At 36.1% G+C, this 12,578-nt stretch overlaps 1 protein-coding gene and 1 long non-coding RNA gene across 3 annotated transcripts in view; one reads left to right on the plus strand and one right to left on the minus strand.

Moving 5' to 3' along the window:
- Window positions 1-12,578, minus strand: part of LOC129739190 (cyclin-dependent kinase-like 1) — a 101,380-nt gene that overhangs the window by 65,268 nt on the left and 23,534 nt on the right. The window contains exon 1 of one of the 2 annotated variants that reach the window (XM_055730617.1): window positions 3,111-3,617. The exons of the other annotated variant lie outside the window; for it this stretch is intronic. Within the exon in view, the coding sequence (XP_055586592.1) occupies window positions 3,111-3,298 (188 nt within the window). The 5' untranslated portion in view covers window positions 3,299-3,617. Of the gene's footprint in view, window positions 1-3,110; window positions 3,618-12,578 lie in introns of those variants that run through there. 2 annotated transcript variants of the gene reach the window in all.
- LOC129739191 (uncharacterized) overlaps window positions 1-12,578 on the plus strand; it is a 51,610-nt gene that overhangs the window by 26,803 nt on the left and 12,229 nt on the right. The gene's annotated exons all lie outside the window — the stretch shown is intronic.

Consider the following 12,578-nt stretch of genomic DNA (forward strand, 5'->3'; position numbering starts at 1 on the left):
CACATATAGGCATATGTAGCTCACAGTGCTTATCTATTGAAAAAAAAGGAAACAAATTTGTTGGATTTTTGTTTTTCCAATTAAACTTAAATTTAGTTTATAACACTGGAGCTTATTTTCGGGTAGATCCCCCAGTCAAAAACGTCTCTGTGGATGGGCTTCAATGGGCCGTCAAAACTCATCCGATGGAGTGACGTTTTTGCTAGAGTTTTTGCCAGAGTGAGTCTTTTTTTTGGCCATTAACGTAGTCAGAAAAACTATTAGATTTTTGCGCATTTTGCATCCAACTTTTTATTTTTAAATCTAATGAAAATCTATTAAAATGTTATGGTTGTTATTTGAACCAAATGTCACACCTGTTCTATCACTAAAGGTGAAAAAACATTAAAGTGTCACAAGCATACATTTAGGGGTGAAATGATTACAAAAAAATCTGCTTAAATAGTTGAAATCTTAAAAGTAAAAAGTTGGAAAAACGTTATTTTTATGGTCATTATATGATCATTTTTGGATATTTAAAATTAATGGACATTTTCTATGAGAAAGCCTGTATGGAACCAAATTTTGCTTAGATGATATTTCAATACGAAAAATATTTCTATAATTATTTGAAACCATTTCTTCCTTGCAGTAGGAGCATAGGATTGACGATACAGGAAAGGAGAGGAGGGCTCCCATACAATTTTTGTGCATAACCCGAGAATTCATCTAACAAATGGACAAAATTAACATGGCGACTATGATTATTAGAGACACCACCCTTCTCCAGTGAGCAGGAATATAGGAAGAGGGGAAGATGGCTCAATACGATTTTGTTAGCATAAGTTCTCAATTTATGTTGACAAAGCCAGCAAATGGAATCAAGTATGGCATGCAAAGGTGTTTGAGTACGAGATATTAACGCACCAGCTCTGAATTTTACTTCGGAAGTCCGGACTTCCGACTTCTTAAAGACTTCCGACAAAGGAAGATTGTCGGAAGTCTGAGTTTTGTTGCCAGTTCATCAGCGACGTTTCTAAAAATATGATTTGAATTCACAATATCTTTCTACGATTGTTATAGATCCTTAAGCCTTGCAATGTAGAGGGGGTAGGCGAGGAAGTGGTTTCTTATAAATTTTGTGGTAAAACGTATCAACCAATGGGATTAAATTTAATATGAGAGGGTTTTTGGGTACAAAAAAATAGGTATGATTATAAGAGATCCCGACTTCATTCCAGCAGTGGAGGATGTGAAGTGAAGTACAGTAAGGCTCCCGTACCAGTTTTTTTTCGCATAAATCTAGAACATATCAAGTAATGGGACCATAAAGCTTAGTTCTTTTAGAAATGGGACACTTTCTTTTACTTATAGCTCGTTTTCTAGTAATCGCACATTCAAAATTAAGATATCAAGTTTCTGATAATTAGTTTAAGTCTTCCTTGAATTGCAATTCGAGACTCCAGCTGAATCCCTCATTTCATAGCAGTAGCTTTTGAATTATGTTGTAATTTGTTTTAAAATAATTCTCACAAAACAATTAAAATTTGAATATTTTTAAGAAAATTTCATTTTTAAAGGTGTAGCAAAGCACACAGGGTCAGCTAGTAAAATATAAATAGAAAATAGCTTGTTTTGTTCAAAATAACAATATTTAAAATTTTTTGGTTTCTGAATTAGAATTTAAAACAAAGTGATCTGAAAAGCAGGATAAAAAATTACGAACCATATACATTTTGTGGATTGGTTCAAACATCTAACCTTTGCCAAATTTCAACTCTATCGGACTTGATTTAGAGGATTTTCATAAATTACACAGAGTTGCAAAAATAACAAGAATTACAAAATTTAGATAATTGCAAAATGTCAATAATTACAAGAAAAAGACTAAAATTATAAAAAGACAAAAAAAAATTAATTAAAGAAAGGAATATTAAAAAAAAATAACTTTTTAATTAATCCAAACATTTCTTTTATTTTTGCCATGTCAGCAATTTTCGCAATTTTTTTTCAATTTTTGCCTTTTTTTAATTATTGTTATTTTTGAAACTTTAGTTTATAGTTGGCACAGTGATTCAAAGATCACAACAATAAAATGCAGTCATTATAAAAGGTCTTTTTTATTACAGATTATGTGTGGTTAGTTTTGTTAATGTGAAAACTTATATTTTATGGCGAATTTGTATATCATTTGAATCATACAAAGATTGATTTGATTACCTAATACATTAAAATTCTTAATTTAATTGAATGATTAATGACATTTCGGTGAACTATACTTTCTAATAGGAAGAATATCAAATGAAAGTAATGAAAATTATAGACGGATAGATTAGATTAGGAAGCATGAAAGGTGTTGAAAATGAGCCAAGTGCGTAATTTGAGAAAACTTGCCGCACAAGACCATTTGTCCCACACCGTATTATTGTCTAGAAGAAGCAAAGTCGATAGGCTGACTTTGCATTGATCTGTACAATGATGATCGAAGCACGTGTTTTTCGTACCCCGATCGGACAAAAGGAATTGTATAGATCAATGCAAAGTCAGCCTATCGACTTTGCTTCTTGACTTGAAAAGACCGTTGATATGAAATTTTATCTTATTTCATAAACTCTTTGTAAGATATCTTAATTGTCATTCCGGATTCTAAAATTAAAATTTTGAGCCAGAAATGGAAACAGGATCGTTATACAAACTCAAGAGTGAAATAAACGTTATGTGCCTGTTTCTGTAAATCAGGTTTATATTCTTATTTGAATTAATAAAAATTAGAACTGTTCACAACAACCCTTTATGAAAAAAAAACATAGTAAATGAAAATTCATACAGTTAAAGGTGATAAAAAATCCAAATTGAATTCCGGACAAATCGAAGTAAAATCGAGTATTATTCCAAGAAATTTTACAGCAAGTTAAAGGTATTAACTGGAAACTTGAATTTTCATAGAAGAACATCAGCATATAAAAAAATTAACGTTTTTCACCGATGAAATTTACAGTAAAAAATGAAATCAATGAAAGTGATAGTGATTGAATTCAGAAGTCATTTTTAAATTTTAAAGTAAAAATTTTTACTGGTCGTCTCACTAGAACTGTTGACTAAAACAATTTTAACATTTTGAGCATAATTACCTTCTCGGAAGTAATGGTAGATGATTACCAAATAACCACAGCCGTTTTTCTCCGAACCATTTGTCCATACAGCCTGCCAGGGTATCTTTTGCTTCCAATGATGAAAGTTTGTTATTTTTTTCTTTCTTTCCAATAATGTTTGACGATGGTTTCGACAAACTTGAGTTTCTGTGTTCAGTGCTTAACATTAAGTTTTTCTTGTGTATATTTGAATCACTTATTTACAGCTATGCTTCGTAGATTTCAAATTGTTGTGTCGTTCTCTCGATAATTTTTCGATTGATTGAATACATATCAAGGTGATTTGAAAATCGATACTCGTTTATCGAATGTTAATCAAAGTCAACTTATTCTTGCTGGGACACTCAACAGCTCGATTGATGATGATTTATTTGAAATCTCTCACAAACTTTGTGGAGAAACAATCAACAAATTAAGCAAACCTTCAAATTAAAATCACGAAACTTTTGCCACATATGAAAATCAATCCGCTAGACATCGCGTCTATTCATTCGACTACTGGTAACTAAGGCAACCGTCAAACAAAACAAACGGCGAGAAATACGTCGTTGGTGTTATTGAACAGCGCATCGACTCAAATTGGATTCGAATTATGCAGGTAGCTATGGATGTACTGTAACATGATTTAAAGAAAACAAACGACCACTTACATTATTCGTGTAACTTCAGAAGGATCTGTAGTAACTTTAATATACTAAGACCTTCAGTAGCCATAGACTTCAATATTGGTAGGAGGGAGGGAGAGAAGAAGTAAGGGAAATGAAAGCTTTTTAGAAGGTAGTGCCTTCTATTAAGCTTAGTAATCATTCTACGAGACGCATTAGATTTTTAAAAAAATCGACCATGTGGAGGTCATTTTATTATTGGTCCAAAAATTACCTGCTCAAAGTTCCAGCTCAATTGTACATGATTCCACTAAAATGCTAATCGTATGCTTATATACCTAATAGCAAAATTAAAAAAAAAAATCGTGAACTTCATTTACCGATCCAAATTTTTAATGTAAAATTGGGCACTGAATCCGAAAATGAAATTTAAAAAAATCTCAGTAAAACATTTTTGAGTTATGCTCCAAATAAGACAATTTGGAAAAATCAACAAAAGTAATTTTTTAAATGAAGAGTTAATAACCGTTAGTATATTTTTATGAAATCATTTTATCGGTTATATCGATGAAATGTTATATTCTTTGAGAAAGAATATTTAAGAATTGAAAGATTATAGACGGATAGAAGATTAGAATAAGATGAATGGTGTTGAAAATGAGCGGAAGGGTAATTTAAATTGAAAAACTTTTCATCACATTTCATCTCTTTGTACCACACGGGCCTACTAACTTGCAGTGGTAGATAAGGGAGAATGAGGATACTTGATCCCTGGGGATACTTGATTCCTTAGCTATATCTCGAAACAGGAATGTCTTACAAAGATCAAATGTTCTAGAAAAATGTGCCAAATGGAGCAAAACAGCAATGCTCAAACCTCAAAAAATTTAAACAAAACAATTTTTTGAGTTATTGAACTTTGTTTGAAAAATTTCACAAAATGTGGCTGAAGATCTTTTTTCATCACTTTTAAATGTTCCTTACATAGGAAAATTATGAAAAAAATATTTATTCCAATATATCAATCGTTCGAGTGTAATATGAACTTCAAAATATCATATGTTCAAAGCAATGGAAAACTCAACTTTTCCTAGAGAAAGTTTTCTAAAATGTTGATTATGGGTACAATTGATCCCTAGAGTTCAAAACGGTATATTCTTCTTCTAAATGGATCGTGATCATTGCTGATGCTTCTAGTTCATCTACGGGTTCAAGTATCGTTCTAATTTTTGGAGCATAGAAACTTGAAGTTATACGCTGTCAGAAAATGTGAAAGAGTACAAGTTGCTAAATTTTTCTCGAAAGATATGGTGATAATAAGAAAAGGGGATCAAGTATCCCCACTCTCCCCTACAGATAGAGTTGTAGCTATCACCATACATTAGTAGGCCGAGCGTGGTTCGCCCTCCAAGAGGAAGACTTGCAAATTTGTCTCGGTTGTATTTGGAGCTTTTCTGAGCGATCACATGTCATCTTTTTGTTCGTTCGAACTTAAGTATTTCTTGCAAAGTTTAAGAGAGAAAGATATAAACGTTTTGACAAATTTAGACCATTAAATTTATTTTGTTCCGGAAAAACATGAACTTATTTCAAATGACACAAATTAAGAAATTCCAGAAATATATAGTTGAAGCCAGATCAAATTAGTGTAGGTATCCCAAAAATTTCATTCCACACACAAAATTTTCGGGTCTCCACTTAGCAAAATTTCGCTGTTACTTTCCATTAGCAAAAATATTTTTTTACTTTCGAGTTAGCAAAAGGCTAAATTTACTTGATTTTAGCAATAAAAAAGATTATTTTACATGATTTTAGTAAAACGAAGTTTTTTCAGCCGCTTTGTTCCCAAACAGCAGCCGCCCCGGTTGGGAGAAAAATAAAAAAGTTAACGCGATTAAGTGCGGTCCTGGATGTTCGTTGCTGGTGGTGCTTGTGGTGGTCAACTCCACGACGAAATGGTAGCTAAATACACACCGGATGTTTACAGGTAAGGTCCGATTTAAAAGTGTACAGATTTTCGATTTTTTTATCGAAAAAATTGTTTTTTTTTCCTTCCAGGTTGCAACCACCGGCAAACACGACGGGTTTTTTTTTTTTTGCAACGGTCCGGAAATCAAAAGTGAGAATTGGAATTTTGAACCCGCTTCTACCGGAACAACCCCGGTGCGTTAGTGAATTAGGATCGGTCGCTTGGCATTTCACTCACCGGAAGGTGTGTTCCCAGGATTGTAACTTATTATATAAAAGTGTTACAAATTAAGTTTCAGAAAAGTTTGTAAACTAAAATCAAAATGAAATTATTTGTGTATTCTAATGATAAATCAAACATTAATCCATTACAAAAAATGTTTTTTTTTTCATTTCAGATCCGGATCTGAACCGGAGGTTTTACTAGAAATTTTAGTAAAAATTGCGGCGGCTAACTTTTTTCTCGTTTGCTCAAATTTTAGTAAAAAAGTATTGCTAAATTGATTGCTAAGTTTCTAGCTGGTCAAATTTGAGCAAAATTTGGCTAAATTCCGGCCTCGAAATTTCTGTGTGCATGTCCCTGAAAATATTATTAAAAAAATACTTCAACTGTACGTTCAATAGAGTACATTTTGAACCCTTCACAAGTAAACCAACATTAAATTAAAGTTCTTTATCAAGTTCGCTTTTCAATTGTATTAACCCTCATCCGCATTAGATTTCATTACCCTAATCAGCACTTGTGGTGTCAATTTGACACCACAAGCTCAAATCGTTATATCTTTTGGCGTGTTAGACCGATTTAAACAAAACTTACATCAAAAGAAACCTTGTAATGTCAGTGAAATATGTTTAGAACATTATATATAGCTAAAGTTACTAGTTTTCTCGTTATTCAGCATGAAAGAAAAAAAATCCGAAAAAACATGCCTCATGAAAACTGCTGTAGTTCATATGTTACACGTCCAAAAAAATATTTGCCTTATGCATATGAAAGCTGAAGTTAATGCCTACATCATGAAGACAAGAAATATTTTTTTAATTTTTTTTTGAATGAAATGGTCACAAAAAGTTCAAAAAAGTGGTCTAAAAAACCTACTTTTCATTCGATTGCTAGTAAATATTGTTTGAGCGATAGTAGAGTTCTGAAAAAAATATGACTACAAAATGTTTTAAAATTCCAACATTTTGCTGTCTTTAGATTTTTGATGCAACAAAAATTTAATTTACTGTAATTTTTCAAAGTTCACTACTTTGCGCGATTTTTTTACAAATTGAAATTTCATCTGTTTTTGTGGTCCACCGTCAGGTTGTACCCGGATTATCAGTGCTTTTACTTTGTTTGGACCAACCAAGAGTATATTCATTGGAAAGCACATTTAATCTCCATTCTAGTGAGGTGCTACAATTCACGCTGTGAGATTTCACAAAAATATGAAAATTATAAACGTAAAATCATTCCTGAATTTCTAGAACTACAAGCACCGCGTCCAGCAAATCGTGTTTGTTTGCTCTCCGAGTAGGTACGGTGGGTGGTTATTCGGGCAGAGAGCGAAGCCGACAGACGAAATAATGATGCGTGTCGTGACAAGCAAACGTGAACTACTATCAATAGAAAATTTCCAACCAAGAAACGTACGACCAGGGTTGCCAACATTTACTTTCAAAAATCAGGGAACTGGCGAAATAAAAATCAGGCAAAATCAGGCAACGTAAAATGCACGGAAATTTTGCTCTAAGTGATGACCTTTTTTTTTTTTTTTGGTCGCCGCTCCACATTTTCACTCTAATATGGTGTTGTGAGCCTACTTAGTTGAATAATTCTACTGCATCCAAGAAATCGAAAGATTCCCTTTAATTCTCTTTTTAAATAAAAACTAACGGGAATCTTTCGATTGCTTTGATTCAGCCACATTTTCGCTTTTTTACTTCAGCTATGGTACCTACTTAAGTTCCTTACTACCCATTTTTCACGACATTCGCAAAAATCAGGCAAAATCAGGCATATTTTCACAAATCAGGGAAATTCAACGGCTTATCAGGTTGTCAGGCAGAGTCTCGAAAAATCAGGCAACGCCTGAAAAATCAGGCATATTGGCATCTCTGCGTACGACACGCATCATTATTTCGTCTGTCGGCTTCGCTCTCTGCCCGAATAACCACCCACCGTACCTACTCGGAGAGCAAACAAACACGTTTTGCTGGACGAGGTGCTTGTAGTTCTAGAAATTCAGGAATGATTTTATGTTTATAATTTTCATATTTTTGTGAAATCTCACAGCATGAATTGTAGCACCTCACTAGAATGGAGATTAAATGTGCTTTCCAATGAATATACTCTTGGTTGGTCCAAACAAAGTAAAAGCACTGATAATCCGGGTACAACCTGACGGTGGACCACAAAAACAGATGAAATTTCAATTTGTAAAAAAATCGCGCAAAGTAGTGAACTTTGAAAAATTACAGTAAATTCAATTTTTGTTGCATCAAAAATCTAAAGACAGCAAAATGTTGGAATTTTAAAACATTTTGTAGTCATATTTTTTTCAAAACTCTACCATCGCTCAAACAGTATTTACTAGCAATCGAATGAAAAGTAGGTTTTTTAGACCACTTTTTTGAACTTTTTGTGACCATTTCATTAAAAAAAATTTAAAAAAATATTTCTTATCAACATGATGTAGGCATTAACTTCAACTTTCATATACATAAGGCAAATATTTTTTTGGACGTGTAACATATGAACTACAGCAGTTTTCGTGAGGAATGTTTTTTCAGATTTTTTTTCTTTCATGCTGAATAACGAGAAAACTTGTAACTTTAGCTGTATATAATGTTCTAAACATATTTCACTGACATTACAAGGTTTCTTTTGATATAAGTTTTATATGAAGTTCATTATAATTTTTTTTTTTTTGGTTTTAAATTAGTTTATTTGCCATAGAAGTTTAAGTAACAGTAACATACGTGTGCATTATTCAGTCATATCCAACATCTAGGTAAAAATTCAATTCTTGCAAGTCTACATTATTATCACAATCATTGATAAAAGTTATATAATTCAAAAGTAGGCTAAAGATTTTCTTCTTATTGCACTTATTGATTCCATCAAGCGATGGTCGCATCAGATCTCCGCTGCTGAGTAGTCGTCCTCCAGTGATGATTCCAAGTCTTCTTTGTAGTAAGTTGAAACCAGCCTGCACACGCTGGCAGGAAAAAAATTTGTGTTCCACTGTTTCCACTAGACTGCCACAGTGCACGCATGCCTCGTCGTCGGCAGGGATGCCAGGTGTTGAGGATAAAAAATCTGGGCAATTTTGAAAAAAAAGTCTGTGTTTGTCTGTGCACAGGGAAGATCACAAATTTGGAACTTAACAAGACATTTGACGGTGCGTGTGAGCGAGGGGGGGGGGGGGTGTTGGTTGCCGAGTTGTGGTATTCAGGTTATTTTCGAGCTGAGAACACTGTTTCCTACCACGTACCATGTTGATCTTATTTAAAAAAAGAATTTGTAATGAATGCTTGGTGAAATACCAATGAATACAAGCGAGATTTCAGTCTAATCTGGCACTTACGGATCAAATCCGATGTATAAATATTGGTTTCATCACTCAATTTGAAAATCTGTAAAATCTGGGCACTCTCAGCAAAAATCTGGGCAAAATCTGTGTCTGACCAATATCTGGACGAAGGGCCAAAAGTCTTGGTTTTACAGACAAATCTGGGCACCTGGCAACCCAGGTCGTCGGTCCGTTGCATTGTGTGTAGGATTTGCCTGTGCGAGATTTTGTTGTTGGTCCAAATGTACAGAAGGCTACGCTGGCTCGAAGTCAAATCAGGCGAAGAAATATTCCTCCAAATGCGTGTCCAATTTTCGTTAGGTCGATCTCGTTGTACTTTCGGGTGTTCGGTTTGAGCAACAAAGTAATTTGCGATTTCTTTGGCGCTACAATTTTGTCTCAGGTTACCAGGTAGTCCTGGGAAGTTTTCAAGAATCACCTTTAAACATGGTAGACTTGTTGGGTGGTTTATGCTTGGAAGGCCAGCCTGTTGTATGTAGCTTTTGAAGTAGGGCATGCTGTTGATTTCGCGAATGTGGCGGTTTATCAGGAGAGATTTCGTTTTTACTGCTGGAATATGAAGGTTTAGTCCTCCTTGATTTTTGTTTAGAGCTAGCTGCTGGATCGGCACTCGGGCGCAATGTCCACGCCAAATGAAAGTGCCCATCAAGGCAGTTATTTTGCCCACATGTACGCTATACGGAGCAAGTATAGACGAGATGTACCACATTTTGGAGCAAATGTAAGTGTTTAGTAAAATACATTTTTGAATTATCGTTATATCTCGCAACGAGTGTAGAAAAATTTGCCTACTTACGCTGGACACTATTTTGTCCCAATTTGTTTTCGTCATTTCGCGTATCGAATTAAAAAAGTGCACACCCAAGATTTTCAGACTATTCTCGCATCTCAGCCACGGCACGTGAATGGGTTCTCTATCAATTAAACCCACATTCATAGACATTGTTTTCATCTCGTTCAGTCGAGCTCCTGACACTAGCGCAAAACTTTCAAATACATTTTTCATGTTATTGATTTGGTCTGCGCTTGTGACAATTGCACTTATGTCGTCTGCGTAAGCCACAATCAAATTGGTGTCGTTTAGTCTTTCCAAATGTTGGAGAAGTGGATGAAGATAAAGCACAAAAAGATGCATGGACAGTGGGTCCCCTTGGCGCACCGACCGTTGGATTGGGAACGATGTAGATAGGTGTCCATTCACCATGAGTCGGGACGTTGCATTTTCGGCTATCCTGGTGAGAAGAGCTACCAGCTCTTGATTTATTCCTAGGTCCAAGAGTGTGCGGAACAGAAAGCTGTGGGCCACGCGATCAAACGCATGGTCAAGGTCGAAGGATATCAGCTTTGCTTTTCTCCTAGTGGCGATCAGCTGAGCTATCCGATCTTTAATGGCAAGTGTGGCTTGAAAAATGTTTCGGTTTGAGTTTGAGCATTTTTGGTTTTCGCTAAGTATACCGTGGGTTCGGATCACGTTTTCAAGTCTCATTTTCAATATACGTGACAACAGTTTGTAGTCAACATTTAACAAGCTGATTGGTCGATATGAGTGTGCCGTGTCGCCACCATCTCGCTTTTTGACCAGCACAATCACACCTTCGACAAACTCTGACGGGAAATCGGATGTTAAGGCTTCGTTAAGAACCAAATTTAGTTCTCTGTGAATCACATCGAAAGCTCGCAAGAAAAACTCTTGGGGCAACCCATCGGGTCCGGGGGACTTCTTAGCTGCACTTGTTTTTATGGCGTTGTATATTTCTAGGGAGGTAATATCACTCATGCATGCATCATTTATCGGGTCGTTTTGGGGCACTTTTCGGGAGCAACGGAAGGAATCATTTTCTGCGACAGGGGCACGGGCGTATAGTGAAGAAAAATATTGGACCATGTGTTGTTGGATGGATCTAGAATCGTCGATCATCACATTCCGTTCGTCTCGTATGACTTCGATGGTGGTTCGTTTCCTCACTCTCTCCCCTAGCTGGAAGACAGAGAGTGATTCACCCGCAATGTAAGTTTCGTTGGTTCGTACAAAAAAGTTTGTGAAATTTCGCTGGTGTGCGAGCATTTCACCCTTGAGTCTATTGATGTGTTGTATCATCGCCGGGTTTTGATAATAAGCATCATATGCCTGTTGCAATAACGAGTAAAGCCGCTGATGTGTTTGGTTAAATTCGTCGAAAGCTAGTCGTGATTTCCACCGAAAAAAAGATTTGATTTTCGGTTTGGCGCACGACAACCACCACTGCATCCATGACGTGTAGTGTCTTCTTTGCCGCGTCCAGAATTGCCAGCTGATTTGTAGCTCCTCCAGATGTTCGTTTGTGAGAAGGTGTGGACGTAGAGACCAATAGCCATTGCTAATGGGTGTTGTAGGAATGGGGAGGCAGATTCGGGTGGTAAGGGCTTTGTGATCAGAGAAGCAGCAAACGTGAACATCAGCTGATCGCAGGTGTGGTCGTAGGCTGCCACTGATGTAGAATCGATCAAGTCTGGATGATGAGTTGTGGGCAATGTATGTGTGCCCTCCGTCTCGGGGGCGAATTTGTATCCATATGTCGTGTAGATGTAACTGCTGGATGTTTGTAGAGCGGGGCTTGTATTTTGGCCAGTTGTATCACATTGCCGAATCACACAGTTGAAGTCTCCTCCAAATATTGTGTGCTCGGTTCTGTGACGGAAATAGTATGCGACAGTACTATTAAAAAAGCGTTCTCTTTGGGTACGGTGTATGGTACCGGATGGGGCATATATATTGCACAAAGTTGTATTTTGCACACGTAGAGCGACAAGTCGCCCATCGAGACTTTTTTCTACATGGGAAAATTTGATACCTTGTTTGAGAGCTATTGCCGTTCCTCTCTGAGACTCGTCGACATTGCAGATGATGTTGAAGCCGGGCAGAGACAGTTGATCATTTTGTACTTCTTGTAGGAAAACAATATCCAAGTCCATCGTTCGTATGAAAGCACGAAGTGCGTTGATTTTGGTTGGGTTGGTGATGTTGTTGATGTTGATGGTTGCAATATTACAGCTGTTTTGAGTCATCGTGATTAGCAGTCATCAGGCTTCGGACGACTCCTGAGGTGCCACTCATAAGTGCAAGAGCTAAGCTTCACAAAGAGGAGTGGAACCCACGCTCTTGTGAGCGCTTAACCGCACTCACTCTGCTCTCGCTTCCCGAAAAATAAATTTTCAACACACACTTACATGAGTAATGTGTGCTCCGTCAGTGTAGCTCTTAGAGCGTGCTCTTAGGGAAATGAAGTGTGTTTTTTAGGAAACCGTCCTTCCCA

This window comes from Uranotaenia lowii, chromosome 1 (genome assembly GCF_029784155.1).
Source record: "Uranotaenia lowii strain MFRU-FL chromosome 1, ASM2978415v1, whole genome shotgun sequence".
Lineage (NCBI taxonomy): Eukaryota > Metazoa > Arthropoda > Insecta > Diptera > Culicidae > Uranotaenia > Uranotaenia lowii.